This window comes from Schistocerca cancellata, chromosome 1 (assembly GCF_023864275.1).
Source record: "Schistocerca cancellata isolate TAMUIC-IGC-003103 chromosome 1, iqSchCanc2.1, whole genome shotgun sequence".
NCBI lineage: Eukaryota > Metazoa > Arthropoda > Insecta > Orthoptera > Acrididae > Schistocerca > Schistocerca cancellata.
The window spans coordinates 1,188,565,104-1,188,584,669 of NC_064626.1; the positions used below are offsets into that span (position 1 = coordinate 1,188,565,104).

Genomic DNA, 19,566 nt, shown 5'->3' on the forward strand with positions numbered 1-19,566 from the left:
TGTTGTAAATACTGTCACCAACAAACAAGTTGTGAGTACGGAAAACATGCTTAAATAAGTGTCGCCAACTATCACTAACGTTGTAGAAAGGTACACGTAGCTGTAAATCACTGTAGAATACTGTTTGACATTTCACACTTGAGACGCGTAATATCTGCACAAGAAACAATAAAATTTTATTTGTATGCATAAAAAATTACTGTTAAATGTCATGTAATACGTAAAAATTATAAAACAAATGCACTCTTCTACGGTCGAAACGTTGCACAGAAAAAAAAGAGACTGAAATTTCTTATTGAGAAAATAAGTCTGAGTCAGTGGATAGAAAAGTGCGCGGATACACGATATTCAATTTATGTGCGTCGTAGAGGTGGAAAATTGTGGACTGATGCTACTGATACTCAAGAGCGCACAGAGTCATATAAGTTTACCAAGTTCTTAACAGTGAAAGCTACACGCAGCCTGTTTGCAAACATAAGCATAAACCATTCTCCAAAAAGAATCTTAAACTGCATGACAACAGAGTTAATTTTCTCACTCGCCCTAAACGAAACGATAGTTTACATGAGAATATCTGTAATTCACGCTTGTATCGGAGCTTTACATGACGCAAGAATATTTAAGAAATGAAAGTTAATTGATTCGTAAGTGAGCCTGGATATCGTATACTCTTATGCTTCCTGTCTTCACAGCTTTCTGGATATCATTTTTTTTAGTAGTACTCCATGTGATTTCCTACCATACACCTTGATATACGTCAAAGATGTCCTGTATTTTGAACTATTTTGTGATTTCTGTACTAATACTACATTTTTAATGCAAAATGTGCAACGAGTTTTCACTTACAGCTTTTCATAACACCAACAAAATTTGTAGGATTTAGCAGTAATGCTTCATAGCGCCGTAAATAAATTACACTGCTGTTGCTCAAGGAAAGATACTTTCAATCACTCTCGTTTCTGAACGAATTTCATTTTTCGTGTTTCTTACGATTTTACTCAGCTCAGTAGATTCACTTAGTAGATTAACATAAGTGAGGGTGAACTCAACAACAAAATTTCGAAGGTTGCACAGGGATATTTCTTCTGAGTTGAATCGTATAAATGGCTTACTACAAAGTAACAGCACTTCGTTTGATTTGTTACCCCGTTTATCTTTGTATCTGTGCTGCACTGAATATACTTCGACAGCAAAGTAAATCTCGACGGCAAGCGCTCTGTGTCTTGTTTGTAAACAAATCTGTTCCATCCACTCTCACGGTATTTTTTGTTGACAATAGCAGTGGCCACTTAACTCTTCGCCCTCAGGCTTGCTCGGTTCTGTCTCGCGTTTGTTTTTCCGGCACCGTTAGCTGTACGTTGAGAGGATAATACAGCGGTGTGGGTAGATTACCAGTGAACTGTTGGCCGAAATGCGTCTCGAGTGTGGGTTCACCGAATACAATAGAAGAGCGATCCTTCCGTGTTAGAATGGAAGGCACTGGCCGTTCAAGGGACCGATCTGGGAAATTTTCATACAAACGTAGTTGGGCTAACAAGCCAAATAAATTATAATTACTTAGTTACTCTATAACGTACCATTGAAAACCAAGATTCCCTTATATTATAATTTAACTACCTACCCCGGCTTCTTAGGGGTAACACTAAATGTTTGCAAACGGATAATTGTTTATAATACGTAGTAATATGCACAAACTTTCCCCATGAATGAGTTTCTCTGTTAGTCACAACCGTATCAAAATCTCTAGAGTAGTTTCTGAAAATAGCCTTGGTATACAGACAGAAAAACGCAGCGGAGACTTTAATTTATAATATGTATACATTCTGGTCATACTTCTCTGCTATCAGGAGTTGCGACGGCTGCTTACTGCTTCTTCCGCCAGATATCGCCTCCTCTGCAACTGACCGGCTCATAACTCCCATCATTGCCATGAAATATTACTCCAAACGACGATTAAATATAGAAGGGATAGCTTTACAAACAGGGTGTCAGAAAAGTATTAGTTCAAATTAATACAAACGTAGAGAACAGAAAAACAATTATATTTAGTTATGGTACATACACTGAGGGATAAACACTCATGCACATACAGAGGCGGTAGTAACGCGACCACGAAGTCTAAAAGGGCAGTGCTATAGCGGCACTGTAATTCGCACTCAGGTGATTCATATGAAAAGTTTTCCGACGTAATGGCCGCACGACAGGGATTAACAGACTTTGAGCGCGGAATGGTAGCTGGAGCTAGACGCATGTGACGTTCCATTTCGCAAACTGTGAAGGAATTCAATATTCCGAGATCCACTGTGACCAGAGTGTGCCGGGAATATCAAATTTCTCTCAACACGGACATCGCAGTTCCCGAAGACCTTCACTTAACGAGCGAGAGAAGCGGCGTTTGCATAGAGTTGGCAGTGTTAAAGGAGGAGCAATACAGCGTGAAATAATCGTAGAAATCGACGCGGAACGTACGACGAACTTATCCGTTAGAACAGTGCGGCGAAAGTTGCCGTTAATGAGATGTGGCAATAGAATGCCAACACGAGTGCCTTTGCTTAACAGCACTACATCTCCAGCAGCACCTCTCCTCAGCTCGTGACCATATCGGTTGGACCCTAGACGACCGGAAAACCGCGGCCTGGTCAGAAAAGTGTCGGTTTCAGTTGGTTAAGGACTGATGCTAGGGTTCGAGTATGGCGCAGACCCCACGAAGCCATGGACCCAATCTATCAGCAAGGCGCTGTGCAAGCTGGTGGTTGCTCCTTAATGGTGTGGGCTGTGTTTACATGAAATGGACTGGTCCTCTGGTCCAGCAGAACCGATCACTAAGTATAAATGGTTAGGTTCGGCTATTTGGAGACCATTTGCGTTCATGGACTTCGTATTTCCAAACAATGATGTCACCAGGCCATAACTGTTCACAAATGGTTTGAGGAACATTTTGAATTCAGGCGAATGATTTGGCCACCCAGATCACTCGACGTGAATCAAATCGAGCATTTATGGGAGACAATCTGGAGATGGTTTCGCGCACAAAATCCTGCACCGACAACGCTTTGGAAGTTATGGACATATATAGAGGCAGCATGGCTCAGTATTTCTGCAGGGGACTTACAACGACTTCCTGAGTCCATACGACGTCGATTTGCTTCACAACGTCGAACGAAAGGGAGGTCCCATACGATATTAAGAGGTACTCCATGACTTTCGTCACCTCAGTGAATGAACCCAGAAGGCAACGTCTGGTGCTAGGGACGATTTACCCAGAAGGTAGTTTAGCCTGCTAATTGAGTGGCCAAAACAGGAACTTCTCGAATGTGCGAACATTAGCTTGCACGCATACGATACATCGTCGGACAATTGACTGTTGTGTCTGTTCGAAGACTCCGGCGTATACGCAATGGTACCAGCAGCGAGTGTAGTTCTAGCGAAGAGGTCTTCCTCTCTTTCCACAATGGCTACATACACCAGCTGCTTCATATGACTCCAGAGGACGTAATCCAGACGCGTGAGGTCAGGTGACCTGGGTGGCCACTTCACAGGGCTCACAGGACTCTCAGATGATTCCTCACAGAAATGCTGAAATGGGGTGGCGCCCCATTGTGTTGGAAGTACATCCTTTATCTAACATTCAGAGCTACATCCTCCCACAGTTCTGGCAACACATGTTCCACGAAAATGTGGTATCGCCATCTTTTGAGACGGAATGGAAAAATATATAGTCCAGTCAACCTGTCACCGAGGGTGTCGGCCCACACGTTAACTGCGAATCTCTAATAATGTGCACGAGGTCGAATACTTCGTGGATTCACATGTGCCCAAACAAGCGAATTGTGGATATCTGACGTCAGAAACCACGTGCCCAAACATGCTAATTGTGGATATTTGAATGTCAATACACATTCCCGGCTAGCGACACCAATACAACAGCTTACGTCAGCACAACTAATAAAATATACCATAACATTACAAGCTGACTTCAGAAACCACATGTTCCTCATCGAAAGATATTTGTTTTGATGTTTTCTGTCTCCTGTATTAATTTGAACGAATAGTTTCGGAACACACTGTATAGTACACACTCATCATTACTATAAATAATAAATTATATATACAAACCTCACTCGTGAATCAGTCTATCTATCAGTGAAAAGCGTACCAAAATTCCTATAGTAGTGTGGGAGTGGATTGGGGGGTGACTTTAGTTTACGATATATATACATACTCAGAAAATATCACTGAACGACCTCCGAAATTCTGGGCGTGGAGTTCATGTTCACCATCTATGGTATTTTTTAAAATAACATTCAATTTACCTTAGTAATAGAATGAAATTTTCACTCTACAGCGGTGTGTGGGCTGATATGAAACTCCCTGGCAGATTAAAACTGTGTGCCGGACCGAGACTCGAACTCGGAACCTTTGCCTTTCGCGGGCAAGTACCTCGTCTCCTACCTTCCAAACTTCACAGAAGCTCTCCTGCGAACCTTGCAGAACTAGCACTCCTTAAAGAAAGGATATTGCGAAGACATGGCTTAGCCACAGCCTGCGGGATGTTTCTAGAATGAAATTTTCACTCTACAGCGGTGTGTGCGCTGATATGAAACTTCCTGGCAGATTAAAACTGTGTGCCGGACCGAGACTCGAACTCAGGACCTTTGCCTTTCGCGGGCAAGCGCTCTACCGACTGAGCTACCCAAGCACGACTCACGCCCCCTCCTCACAGCTTTACTTCTGCCAGTACCACGTCTCCTACCTTCCAAACTTTACAGAAGCTCTCCTGCGAACCTTGCAGAACTAGCACTCCTGAAAGAAAGGATATTGCGGAGACATGGCTTAGCCACAGCCTGGGGGATGTTTCCAGAATGAAATTTCGCGGGAGAGCTTCTGTAAAGTTTGGAAAGTAGGAGACGAGGTACTGGCAGAATTAAAGCTGTGAGGATGGGGCGTGAGTCGTGCTTGGGTAGCTCAGTCGGTAGAGCGCTTGCCCGCGGAAGGCAAAGGTCCCGAGTTCGAGTCTCGGTCCGGCACACAGTTTAATCTGCCAGGAAGTTTCATACCTTAGTAATACATAAAAGCTGACAGCTAAATAAATTTATAGGATTCAGCAGTTTCACTAATATGAGTTAACTCTGCAGTTGGGTGACACATAGATGACAAATAAAAACGGCTTTATTAGAATAATTACGCTGTAATAAGAGAAGCCTAATAAACACTTGGCCACATAATGACTCAGTATTAAGATATTCGGACATCAAACCTGTCTACACAATTTATCATACGCTCACTATCTCTTCGAGAGATGTCTACGCGCCCTAAATCATTTTTCGTGTCATGAAGGTGCCTGTCCATGTACCGTGGACGCGTTTTTGGGCAATGTGAATTCTGGTCGGTGCAGGCCACTTCCACGCGCATCGTGGGCGGCATCTGGTGGTTCTTCACGCTGATCATCATCTCGTCGTACACGGCCAACCTGGCCGCCTTCCTCACCGTGGAGAGGATGATTACGCCCATTGAGAACGCAGCGGACCTCGCCGAGCAGACGGAGATCTCGTACGGCACGCTTGAAGGCGGCTCCACCATGACCTTCTTCAGGGTAAGTCTCGTCAGCAGAGTCGTCCATTGCTTGTCAGGGAATCCTGTTCTAGAGACGCAGCCATCGTGCCATTTCCGTCGGAGCCTGTGAGTTACTCCGCTTGAATAGGGAGCGAGAGAATTCCAGTTATTTAATTCCTAGGACAGTAAATTCCAGGATACTGGTAGATTCTGTGATCCGTATGATTGTAATTGACAATATCCTTCTTGTGCACGTTCTACGCTTCGCATTTTTCTTGTTTTTGCTGCCACTCTGCGTCAGTAGATCGCGGCATATGTAACTGAGTTTTGTCAACACGAAAGCATTATGCCGTCGCTAGGTCAGTAACTCGTAATTCCGTTTCACTGAGTTGTTTCGGTTTTCTGCTGTGTATAGATGTTTGGAAAGAGGTGTAAAATGTTGTACTATCGACAATTGTTAACAGTCTCATGTCTATGCATAGTGATGTAGCACGATCGCACGTGTTAGATATTATAAGCAAGCCACTCGTTTCGAAACTATACCTGAGCGTTCGTACAACATTATGAACCTGGTTTCTGGCCTGAAATGTACCCGCAGACACTGAATATGTCTCATTAATAACGCAATCTGATTTCAAAGTTTACGTTTCGGAGACGGAAAAACTTACTAAAATCGCAAAGAAAATGGCGGCATGAGTATTACTCGGAAGCAACACAACTGAGTTTTGAAATAGAAAAGGGCGGTGGGGGTATTACTCGGAAGTAACACAATTGAGTCTCGAGTTACAACAGTGGCTGCAAACCTCATACTATGTTGCCTCAGAGTGTATTAAAATTTGGTCCTATAAGGTCAGTCTGCGCAGGACAAAAATGCATTTCTTCCCTTGCCTACCCTTTGTAATGAGCTGAAAGTAATGAGCTTGTGGTGGAAACTATATTTTACGATATGCCTTCTCTGACGCAGTGTAACTCGAAGAATTTGTGACCAAAGCAAAGATGTAATATAGTAAATCTGTGAAGCCCAAATACAAAATATAAATAAATCAGATATACGATGTGAACCGTTATGGATTAAGACAAATATCAGATAAGAACATTTAACATAGCCCAAGAGAACGTAAAAATGAATTTCGAAAAATAGCCTAGTGAGTGAGAGAATCTGTTTTAAAATCACTTGAAATTATGGGTGCTTAACTCAGAAATAAATGCTGATCACCACATTATCTGAAGATTAAATGTATAACATTTTCCACGCCAAGTCCAAATGCAAAATGCAACACGATAAGGACGCCATTTACATAACCTCAATATTCTCGTGATTTCAAATGATGGGAATATACCCCGATTGTTCCGTAGCTTGTTGTAGTCTCGTCATTTTTATGAAAGTTGCTGTTCAAATGCGCCCATATAAAATGCACAAGAGCAGAGTATAAATCTCTTCTCGGTGTGCTGCCCGGCACAAAGGAGATGAGTGTATTTTTGATTCAAGCTGCCTGAGGCGTCCAACCGAAAAACATGTACCCAGCGCTCTGACTGGCGCCACCGGTCATAGCTCCGGTGTCTCCGCAAGAAATACCTGTCATTTGCTGTCCGCAAAGATTTATCGCTCCACCGCCTAGAGAGAGACTTTGTCAATGAGCTTCTCTGAGTTGACAAGTGACGCGCTCGGTTTCTGAAAGGCACTCACGACACAGCGACCGTCTTTCAGTGTCTACTGCGTAAGTTGAACCTTGAAAGAGCGTTGGTGTGTGCTCGCACTATCGCTGTTCCTTATGCATTTTATGTTAAAACTTTGGTGCGTGTCTGTTATATGCAGGTCTAACAAATGCTCAGGTTCGTTCTCCGTTAGAGCATTCTGATCCTGACAAGGAGAGGTCCACAGCAGTGGGATCAACTTTGTGAACCCAACTATACGGTGATGTAGGTTAAGATCCCAGGTATCACACACTGCAGCTATTCACCGTGATGCGCCCTCGTTTGCGAGTAACTGGCGAAAAAAAAACTCGATATTTTGCGTGACACTCAATAGCGTTAAAAGGTTGTCATATGTACGTGGTGTAGTGGATAGGATAATAGCAACCCATTCAGAGGGTAGTGGGTTTAAACCTCATCAGGAATAGTAAATTTATTTTTAAATCTTTATCGAAACTGATCGTCAATTTTATTCAATTAATTGATTTAATTGTAGCTTTCTACTTCCATTCCTCTGCCACAAAATTTGATTCATAATATCAACTTCTTCATTTGTCCTCATTTCTCTACCTATCATTCTTTTCCACTTGAAATATTTGCTCATGTCTTTTTAATTAATGTTATGTAGCAATATCGAATTAGTTTCTTTTGTTTTATCACTCTGTTTTTTCGTCCACATTTGCGTTCGTTATATCTATTTCTCATTTTGCTTGAACTTCGTTTTACTTACAATACCTCCTTTCAGTTAAATATTCACCTGCATTATTTTGTCCACAGTGCAATAGGTATTTAGTTAACACTATATGATCAAAAGTGTCCGGACACCCCCAAAAACATACGTTTTTGATATTAGGTACATTGTGCTGCCACCTACTGCCAGATACTCCATATCAGCGACATCAGTAATCATTAGACATCGTGAGAGAGCAGAATGGGGCACTCCGCGGAACTCAAGGACTTTGAACGTGGACAGGTGGCATGGTGTTGCTTGTGTGGTACGTCTGTACGCGAGATTTCCGCACTACTAAACATCCCTAGGTCCACTGTTTCCGATGTGGTAGTGAAGTGGAAAAGTGAAGAGACACGTACAGCACGAAAGTGTGCAGGGCGACTTCACCTGTTGACTGACAGAGACCTCCGACAGTTGAAGAGGGTCGTAATGTGTAATAGGCAGACATCTATCCAGACCATCTCGCAGGAATTCCAAACTGCATCAGGATCCACTGCAAGTACTATAACAGTTAGGCGGGAGGTGACAAAACTGGGGGTTCATGGTCAAGCGCCTGCTCATAATCCACACATGACGCCGGTAAATGCCAAACGACACCTCGCTTGGTGTAAGGAGCGAAAAGGTGGACGATTGAACAGTGGAAAAACGTTGTGTGGAGTGACGAATCAGGTACACTATGTGGCGATCCGATGTCAGGGTGTGTCTGCTAGCGTGTGTAGTGCCAACAATAAAATTCCGAAGCGGTGCTGTTATGGTGTGGTCATGTTTTTCATGTAGGGAGCTTGCACTCCAAAAATGGTTCAAATGGCTCTGAGCACTATGGGACTCAACATCTTAGGTCATAGGTCCCCTAGAACTTAGAACTACTTAAACCTAACTAACCTAAGGACATCACACACACCCCTACCCGAGGCAGGATTCGAACCTGCGACCGTAGCAGTCCCGCGGTTCCGGACTGCAGCGCCAGAACCGCTAGACCACCGCGGCCGGCAGCTTGCACTCCTTGTTGTTTTGCGTGGCACTGTCACAGCACAACCTACATTGATGTTTTAAGCACCTTCTTGCTTCCCACTGTTGAAGAGCAATTCGGAGATGGAGATATCTTTCAACACGATCGAGCACCTGTCCATAATGCACGGCCTGTGGCGGAGCGGTTACACCACAATAACGTCCCTGTAATGGACTGGCCTGCACAGAGTCCTGACCTGAATCCTATAGAACACCTTTGCGATGTTTTGGAACGCCGACTTCGTGCCAGGCCTCACCGATCGGCATCGATACCTTTCCTCAGTGCAGCACTCTGCGAAGAATGGACTCCAGACCTTAATATTTGACATAAATTTCAGCTTCGTCCTGTACCAATTTCTGAGAAAAGGATCTTAACAGACGGATGGCCAGACGAACAAAAAAAGTGATCCTACAAGGATTTCATTTTTAGCGATTGAAGAATGGATCTGTCAAAACGAGAAAGACAAAAGCGAATTTTTTTAAGAACTGATGAAAGACACAAGAGGACAGACAGATCCAAAACTGACAACAAGTCACATATGTAATTGTTTAAAAGGAAAGCGAAGCAAATGGGATGAACACCAGTAGACAACGGATGCAAGAATACCGCCGAAAAAGTAAAGAAATTTCAGGCCACAGTGGGAAAGGAGATCATAGAAAAAAATGGGGTAATTACGGGCAGTCAATGGACTACTAAAGGAAGACAAGAAAAAGAAGATAAATTAGAAGTTGACTGAGGAGGAGAACATGCATAAACTTCTAGACTTAGTGTCAAATTAAAAAGGAAAATACAGAATCAGTTGACGTATTCATGGTCCTTCCTTAATCCCTCCTCTGTCTTCACGCGAGGCCGTGGTGACCTAGCAGGGCAGTCCAGCTACAGCAGCCGAGAAGCGCGGACGTCCTGTATATTTCCGCCTGCAGTGTGAGCATGCTCACCTTGTTTACTTCGTCTGGCCGACACTAACGTGAAGCTGTAGCGCGACAAGATGACGGTGAATCAACACAGAAAATCAGCGTTGAAATTTGTCTTTCGGAACGACTTTTCCAGACCAAAAACACTTGATGTCGCACGCTTTTTAATGGGGGAGGCCAAGGTCTCGGTTGCCAACATCGTTCACTTTTCGATCGTAATTTACACAGACTAGCTGAAACTTATTAACGACGCTACATGCTACAAAGTTCTTCATGATATGAAGCGGGGACTCCGCTTATGCCACAGACAGTAATGCTGGTAACTTCAAGGCTGACCATGTCTGACTGGGATTGTGAACTACATGCATATTCAAACTAGCCTTCGAATTACCGACGGCAGACCTCACGGCGACACTCCGCCCCTATGGCACAGCACAAGAACATGTGGAAAAAAGTGGATCCAATTTAAAACATATCCAGTCCTCAATGGAGTTCACCAAGTGCACATTGAGCTCTGATGTCACGTACCCTCATACCTCTAGACAGAAGGCTGTCAGGACATAGTTATTTACCTCCGACAGCCTAAAACGTGTTCCAGACGCAGTAATGAAAGCCACCTATATTCCGAGTGCCTCCAGCGTCTGATCACACGAGTTCCACTGCAGGACGTGCTACATCCACCAATGCCGACAATCCTCCCAGTGGCTTACGCAGCAAGGCTCACAATTTCACCCCCTGTCCAGACACAAACCGACGTTGCTGTACCGGAACAACTCTCTGCTGACGGCATTCTGGCTGATCAGTCAGCCTGGCCAGTGGCTACACTCCCCAAAAATTCATTGATACCACTGAACACTGCAGGTACCGCTCATATTAGGATCGCATTCAATTCACTTATCGTACCTAACAAAGCCTTTGTGCTGGTGAGGCGTAGCTCAATACCATCGTCCAATACAGAAGGCCAAGCAGGCAAACAGCATTCAACGAAACACCAAAAGCACCACTGCAGGACCATGTCAGGACACACCAGCTTCCACTCGCAGGTCGCAGGTGGATGAAGAACTCATCCCGCAGCACGCCACCCACGAGGCTGACACCATTGTTACTCAATCCAACGCTGTGAAATAGGAAGCGGGAGAGACGACGTCCATCTGCCAGTCATAAGCGGCAAACAGTGACCTACATCTACAGCTGTACTCCGCAAGCCACCTGACGGTGTGTGGCGGAGGGTACCTTGAGTACCTCTATCTGTTCTCCCTTCTATTCCAGTCTCGTATTGTTCGTGGAAAGAAAGATTGTCGGTATGTCTCTGTGTGGGCTCTAATCTCTCTGATTTTATCCTCGTGGTCTCTTCGTGAGATATACGTAGGAGGGAGCAATATACTGATTGACTACTCGGTGAAGGTATGTTCTCGAAACTTCAACAAAAGCCCGTACCGAGCTACTGAGCGTCTCTCTTGCAGAGTCTTCCACTGGAGTTTATCTATCATCTCCGTAACGCTTTCGCGATTACTAAATGATCCTGTAACGAAGCACGCTGCTCTCCGTTGGATCTTCTCTATCTCTTCTTTCAACCCTACCTGGTACGGATCCCACACCGGTGAGCAGTATTCGAGCAGTGGACGAACAAGTGCACTGTAACCTACTTCCTTTTTTATCGGTCTGCATTTCCTTACGATTCTTCCAATGAATCTCAGTCTGACATCTGCTTTACCGACGATTAATTTTATATAGTCATTCCATTTTAAATCACTCCTAATGCCTACTCCCAGATAATTTATGGAATTAACTGCTTCCAGTTGCTGACCTGCTATATTGTAGTTAAATGATAAAGGATCTTTCTATCTATTTGCAGCACATTACACTTGTCTACATTGAGAGTCAATTACTATTCCCTGCACCATGCGTCAATTCGTTGCAGATCCTCCTGCATTTCAGTACAATTTTACATTGTTACAACCTCTCGATATACTACAGCATCATCCGCAAGATGTCTCAATGAACTTTCGATGTCATCCACAAGGTCATTTATATATATATTGTGAATAACAACGGTCCTACGACGCTCCCCTGCGGAACACCTGAAATCACTCTTACTTTGGAAGACTTCTCTCCATTGAGAATGACATGCTGCGTTCTGTTATCTACGAACTCTTCAATCCAATCACACAATCGGCTCCTACTTTGCTCATTAAAAGACTGTGGGGAACTGTATCAAACACTTTGCGGAAGTCAAAAAACACGGCTTCTACCTGGGAACCCGTGTTTATGGCCCTCTGAGTCTCGTGGACGAATAGCGCGAGCTGGGGTTCACACGATCGTCTTTTTCTAAACCCATACTCCTACAAAGTAGATTTCTAGTCTCCAGAAAAGTCATTATACTCGAACATAAAACGTGTTCCAAAATTCTACAACTGATCGACGTTAGAGATATAGGTCTTTAGTTCTGCACATCTGTTCGACGTCCCTTCTTGAAAACGGGGATGACCTGTGCACTTTTCCAATCTTTTGGAACGCTACGGTCTTCTACAGCGCTGCAAGAAGGAGGGTAAGTTCCTTCGCGTACTCTGTGTAAAATCGAACTGGTATCCCATCAGGTCCAGCGCCCTTTCCTCTTTTGAGCGATTTTAATTGTTTTTCTGTCCCTCTGTCACCTAGTTCGGTATCTACCATTTTGTCATCTATGCGACAATCTAGAGAAGGAATTACAGAGCAGTCTTCGTCTGTGAAACAGCTTTGGTAAAATACACTTAGTATTTCGGCCTTTAGTCTGTCATCCTCTGTTTCAGTACCATTTTGCTCACAGAATGTCTGGACATTTTGTTTTGATCCACCAACAGCTTTGACATAAGACCAAAATTTCTTAGGATTTTCTGCCACGTCAATACGTAGAACTTTACTTTCGAATTCTTTGAACGCCTCTCGCATAGCACTCCTCACTACATTTCGCTTCGTGTAATTTTTGTTTGTCTGCAAGGCTTTGGCTATGTTTATGTTTGCTGTGAAGTTCCCTTTGCTTCCGTAGCAGTTTTCTAACTCTGTTGTTATACCACGGTGGCTCTTTTCCATCTCTTGCCATCTTGCTTGGCACATACGCATCTAATGCATATTGTACGATGGTTTTGAACTTTGTCCACTGATCAGCAGGAAATTTCCACTGCGGGCTGCAAAGCCGCTTAGTCCCTCCCTGTCAACTACTATGATCTTACGGAACATTAACATTTTCTGCGCCCATGTCGTGGACCGAGAACATTTAGGCTGGCCCGACCTTCTAGTCTGGACAACACCGAGAGGGCTGCAGCGACACCCCCGGGATAACAAGGCCGTCCAGCAGTGTTAGTGACGTCACACTAAGCGGCCCATAGCCGACGCAGCAGTCCACGGACACCTTTATGCTGTTTACAAGAATATATATAATTTGGTCTTTGGTTCGAATTATAGTTCGCTCCTTTCTGTATGACGGACAGAAGATCCTTAGCATCAGGCGCGTCTGTACGGAGGTGTCCGTGGACTGCTGCGTCGGCTATGGGCCGCTTAGTGTGACGTCACTAACACTGCTGGACGGCCTTGTTATCCCGGGGGTGTCGGCTGCAGTCAGCACTGTGTGACGTCACTCAAGATGTCTGCTTCTCTTCACCATTACCATGAATGACAATGCTCAGCCTTACTGCTTGGCCACGATGAATATCGCTTGCCTTTCGAGATCCAACTCCTGAGAGAAACAATACGAGCCACGGGAGTCGAGTTCACGTTCCTGCAAGAAGTGCAAACAAACAGACTCTCGGACTTTTATGGTTATGGAACATATGCCTAGTGGTTCTGCAGACACCTGCGTGGCAATTTTCGTATGTGACAGTATCAAAACCACTTGCATCACACATTTCGCCTCCACTCTAGGATTAGTGGTCATGGCACTCGATATCCGATTCATTAATGTTTATGCATCATCAGATATTACCAAACATCATGACCAGGCCAAGTTATAATCTGTGGACATTGCCCCCCCTTTTCCTACCATGGTATGAACACATTTAGTCCCAAGGACCAAATGTCGCACTACACGCATTTTCTGGGACTGGGCATGTTGATTCACCATCTCCACTTATGCAACATGTAGGAAAAGGTACACGGGGACCATTCTGGTCACACACAACTTACCAGTCGTTTGCAAGCCGACTAGATCACATATATGTGTCGCAAGGTCTAACATGGAGAGTGGTGACTGCCTAATGATAGCCTCTGTCCTTCTCCAATTATAGCGCCTATATCTGCATGATGCATCTCCACCAACAATAAGTCTGTTGCAATAACAGCTTTTGGAAGAGAAAAGTAACTCACCTCCAGGATCTGGACTGCCTTCGACAAGTCGACGTAATGTGGCATAGCTGTGAACAATGTCACTCCTGATACCACACGACTTTGGAATGGTGGCTCCTCTGCGCCGAAGCGACAGTCCGCAAGGCACTTATGCTGCATTGCACTGGCAGATCCTGGATGTTTACTATGCAGCGCTCAGGGATCTCGATACTCTACCCCCATGCTGACAGACAACGAGAACGACGCCGAATCAACGCTCACATACTGTCATTGACAAAGTTCCAATCAGGAGGCGCCATAGTCCACTTGCAACAACATGACCAGACGGCCACAAAGGTATGCACCCCATTGTGGCAGATATGCATCGACATCAGTGATGGCTAATCACATGCCTTACAATGCGAGACAGTCGCTCCTGCACAAGCCAAGCAACCATAGTGAAAGCCATGGAGGATCATTTTCGTCATCATTACCAGAAAAGAACTGTAGGTGATGAGGCCACTGTGGAAGTGTTACAGCAAGTGACACACGCTATTGGCACTGCAACAGTGATGCCATTAATGGAGGAAGTATCGCCTCAAGAGGTGGGGGACGCATTGGACATTAGTGTGGTCAAGAAGTCTCCAGGCCTCGATAGATTATCAATGGAGTTTTATCAGACCTTCCATGATTTCATGATGCCCCACTGGGTTACAATGTTCGACGAACTCATGTCCGAGGACTGCACTGTACCCTCTGCCTTCGTCAAAGGACTCCTTACACCGGTACACAAGCCAGAGGGAGGGCGATCAGTCAACGGCTATTGGGCATTTACCATGTTTAACGCCTACTACAAAATCTTCCCCAGGTTTCTGGCAGGCCACATTAAGACGACATTGCCGATGATCGTCGGCCCACAAAGACTTCACATGGGGATGATGCCAAAATACAAATGGCCACCAGCAACTGTAGGGGCTTAATAACAATCGTCTCAGTGTGCCACCTGATAGTGACGATGGTCTTCACCGATTTGAATCGAGTCTTCGATAGAGTGCACCCTAAGTTCCTCCTACAAATGACTGACCATATGGAATTACCCCTGAGCCTCACTGACACACTGTGGTGCCTTCTGGCCACAGCCAGCTCTCGAGTCCACATTAACAGTCGGACAGTGGGCCCAATACCCATTAAAAGTTCTCTACGACAAGTTGCTCATTTCCTATCTACCTTTATGCAATTATGCTAAAGCCACTCCTTGGGGTCTCAACTGCGGGCTATCTGGCATCATCCCACAGGACATCATATTCCACTATAGTGCGTATACTGACGATCTGCTACTGTTGGTTCATTCTGCTGATGAAGTCTGCAGCTTACTAAACTGGATAGAGAAATACAGACAGACCATGGGTAGTCTTCTGAACATCAATAAGTCGCCAGCATTGGACACTGGGGGCGATCTCAGGCTGGGTGCTGACATCTCCCTCCCACCAGATCTGAGATATCTGGGAGTCACGTTTACAAAGAATGTGCCCCAGCAAACTATGGATCATACACACGATGGTGCAGCAGCTCCTGCTCCAGGACTTGAAACAGCTGCAGTATGTGGAATACCTGAACCTCTATGTGGCATCAAAGTTCAGTCACGTGGCACAGTTCCTTCCCCTACCGACAGTGATAGCTCACTAACTTCAGGCTGCCTTCATTTATTACCTATCCACAGGACACACATTTTAAGTAGATCACAACACTCTCAACCTCCCCCTGCATGAAAGGGACCTGGAGCTGGTTCACGTCTGGGCATAGAGAAATATGTGGAAATGACGAACCACTCAACTTGCCTCCCTTACAGGTCATCTATTGGAGGTTCTGACACTGTTCTCTCGTATCCTGCCAGTGTCAGTGGCACACATTGTGACACAGTTCTTCCTTGTATTAACACTCATTCTTGAAAACAGTTATGTGATCTCAGATGTCCCCACAACATGACCGCAGATGGCAAAAGATTTTAACTCCAGCCACCTGAGGGCGGTTCCGCATAACATGGTAGATGTCAAGTATCCAACTGTCTATTGCCCACGAGTGTGGAAAACGGTACACCGCCACTTTCTGCTCACCAATACCTGCGCGACATAGTATCAAGTTACATGGTATCAAGTATTTCCTGAAGGGTGGGGGGTTACAGGCGACCGGGGTGATGGACTCGCCACCATCCCATTCCTAGTGCCTCGGCAAACGAAAGATTGCTCTGCACCCGCAGTCATGCCAGAACCGCGTTCATGGTATGTGCACCAAGGACTGTTCAAGCCAAAAAATTTTCAAATGTGTGTGAATTCCTGTGGGACCAAACTGCTGAGGTCATCGGTCCCTAGACTTACACACTGATTACACTAACTTATGCTAAGAACAACACACACGCCTATGCCCGAGGGAGGACTCGAACCTCCTGAGGAAGGTGCCGCCCAATACGTGACACGGTGCCTCAAATCGTGCGGCCACTCTGGGCAGCTTCAAGGCACAGCTGCAGGGTATGCACCTGTCGAAATGCCAATTGTTGTCGAAGATGTCACCTGGCTAAATTTCCTTAAGTTGTGTATATTTTATACGCTGGGAAAATTCAAGCACCAGACGTCTACACACAGAGCATGGAGTTCTCGAAAGTTTGGGGCTGGTGGCTATGGGCGCATAGCTGGCATCAGATATGTTCCATCGGATTTAGATCAGGAGAATTTGATGACCAACGTGAGTCCGCCATAATGCTTCTTAATCCAGTGTAACATGATTCTTGCCATATGACATGGGCAGTTATCGTGCTGGAAGAAGTCATTGCCTTCGGGATTCAAGCATGAAGAGATGCAGGTGGTCTGCAACAATGCTGACATAGTCTATGGCTGTCATGGTGAATTTCCCCCATGGTGTAATAAGGCCGCTATTGGCCTGTGTCTGTGGTGTGGTGCGTGTTTAGACCAATCATTCACCTGGATGACGACGCACCCGAATTAGCCTAACAGGAAACGTGATTCATCCGACCAGGCGCTTCTATTGATCCACAGTCGAATCTTGATGATCCTGTGCCCACTGCAATCGTAATTGATGATGTCATTGGGTCATCATGGAAACACGTAGACCTCGTCTGCTGTGTAGCCTCGTGTTCCACAATGTGTACTGAACGATATATTCCGAAACACTTGTACGCTGTCATCAGATCTGCCGCAAATCGCCACCTATCCTGCTCTACAGAGCGGACAAGTCTCCATCCTCCACGTTCAGTGATGAAGCGTGGGCGCCCAACACCTTGTAGCCTACTCGTGGTTTCGCCGTCCCTCAGTCACTTTTCACATGTGCTCACGACAACAGCGCGGTAACAGACGAACAGCTTCACCGTTTCCGAGATGCTAGTATCCAGGCGCCGGGCCACAATAACCTGCTCTTTGTCAAGGTCGCTTATGTCAGCGAATTTCTCCATTTGCGGCCCCTGTTGCTGCTGGAATCATTCCCTACGCCTCTGCTCCGCCTTACACTTTCCGCACCGCGTCACTGGCCTAGAGTGCCACCAGGCAACATTCACTTTTCATGTTGGGCAGTGGTCATAAGGTTTTGGATCGTCAGTGCACATACGAGTATTGCTCGTCTTATACGTGCATGCTGTAGTTTATCCATTCAGTTCGTTAGTCCTCGATGCATTCGCTGACAGGTTATGGTTCGAATGGCTCTAAGCACTATATCTTAAGTCATCAGTCCCATAGACTTAGAACTACTTAAACCTGACTAACTTAAGGTAATCCTGCCCGAGGCAGGATTCGAACCTGCTACCGTAGCAGCAGCGCGGTTCCGGACTGAAGCACCTAGAACCGCTCGGCCACAGCGGCCGACTGATAGGTTATATTTGTAGCTCCACCCTTATTTGTGCATCTCTATGTGTTTTCTTCTGGCCTCTGTACGGTATGTGGCGGATTGAACAAGTGTTCCAGACCCATTTCTTCCCCTTTCCCTCCCCCTCCCAGGTCTTTTCTTTCTCCATTCACAGATGGTACGCAGGAAGAAAGAGGATTTCTCCCCCTTTTCGACAGCTTCTGATTGTTTCGATATGGCCCGCAAAGAATTTCTCTCTTGTGGCCACCTCTCCATCTCATGTCAGAGTATCACTTGCATCTCAGTTATTTGTTGAATACATTCCAACCTTTGCCTTCCCATTCAGGTTCGATGCTGTGCAGCTCCCTGTAGTACCATGAGTGTTACTCCTTGATGTCTTAAATTATGTACTAGCATCAAAAGCGTATGGGGCACGAATTTCTCTAATTTCAAAGTCATGGTCATTACGCGAGATGTATGTTGAAGGAATCAGGGTGTTTCGTGACGGATGTTAGAAAATGGGGTCTCGGAATGCTGTGCGTAAAGTTCTCCATGATACGCATCGTCTTTCTTCCAACACTTCGCATCACTGTCTGTTGAGCACATTTTTGACACTCACACATTAACTAAACAAACCTGTGATGAGTCGTGTAGCTCTTCTGTTAATTTTACTCTCTCTTCCTTTAGCCAAACTTGGTAGAAGACCCAGACTGACGAAAGACCCTCAATAACTGCGCGAACGAGGAGCTTGAAAGTTACCTTCCAGTAAACTATTACTTTTCCTGCCTCTTCTTGTGGCGACCTGTCGTTCCTCTTAAAAATCTCGTTCTACTTCTGCATCTACACACAAACTCCACAGGCCTCCATAAGCGCATTACGGGTGCTATCCTGTACTACTGTTAGACATTCCCTTCCCGCTCCATTCGCAAATAGAGCGAGAGCAAACTCTATATTTGCTTCCGTACGAGCGCTGATATTCCCCAATAAATGAAAGTCGACCTTTCGTCTTCCCTACAACCGAACTTAGGTTTTCTTTCATTTAATATCTTTTTCTAGAGTTACACATGGATATTTAATCGACGTGACCGTGTCAAACAGCACACCACTAATACTGTTTTTCTTACTCATCCGTATTAACTTACATTTTTTCCACATCTAGAGCAAGCTCCCATCTACACCAAACAGAATTTCTGTCCAAGCCATATTGTACCCACCTACGGTCAATAACGACACTTTACCGTACACTACACCGTCATCAGCAAACAGTCGCAGATAGTTTATGTCTATAGAGAACACGAGCGATCCTGTCACACTTCCCTGGGGAGCTCCTGACGATATCCTTGTCTCCAATGAACACTCGCCGTCCAGGACAACATACGGGCTTCCATTACTTACAAGGTCTTCGATCTATTCACATATCTCAGAGCCTATTCCGTAAGATCGGACATTCGTTAGCAGTCTACAAAGTCGCACTGTATCAAACGTTTTTCGAAAATCTAGGAATATGGAATCTACCTGTTACA

At 45.1% G+C, this 19,566-nt stretch overlaps 1 protein-coding gene and 1 non-coding gene across 2 annotated transcripts in view; both read left to right on the forward strand.

Moving 5' to 3' along the window:
- LOC126141399 (glutamate receptor ionotropic, kainate 2) overlaps positions 1-19,566 on the forward strand; it is a 1,424,310-nt gene that overhangs the window by 1,365,895 nt on the left and 38,849 nt on the right. The window contains exon 12 of the mRNA XM_049915245.1: positions 5,396-5,593. Coding sequence (XP_049771202.1) covers positions 5,396-5,593 — 198 coding nt within the window. The remainder of the gene's footprint in view (positions 1-5,395; positions 5,594-19,566) is intronic.
- Positions 4,954-5,028, forward strand: Trnap-cgg (transfer RNA proline (anticodon CGG)). Its single transcript has one exon. It is a non-coding gene; the product is annotated as a tRNA-Pro (tRNA).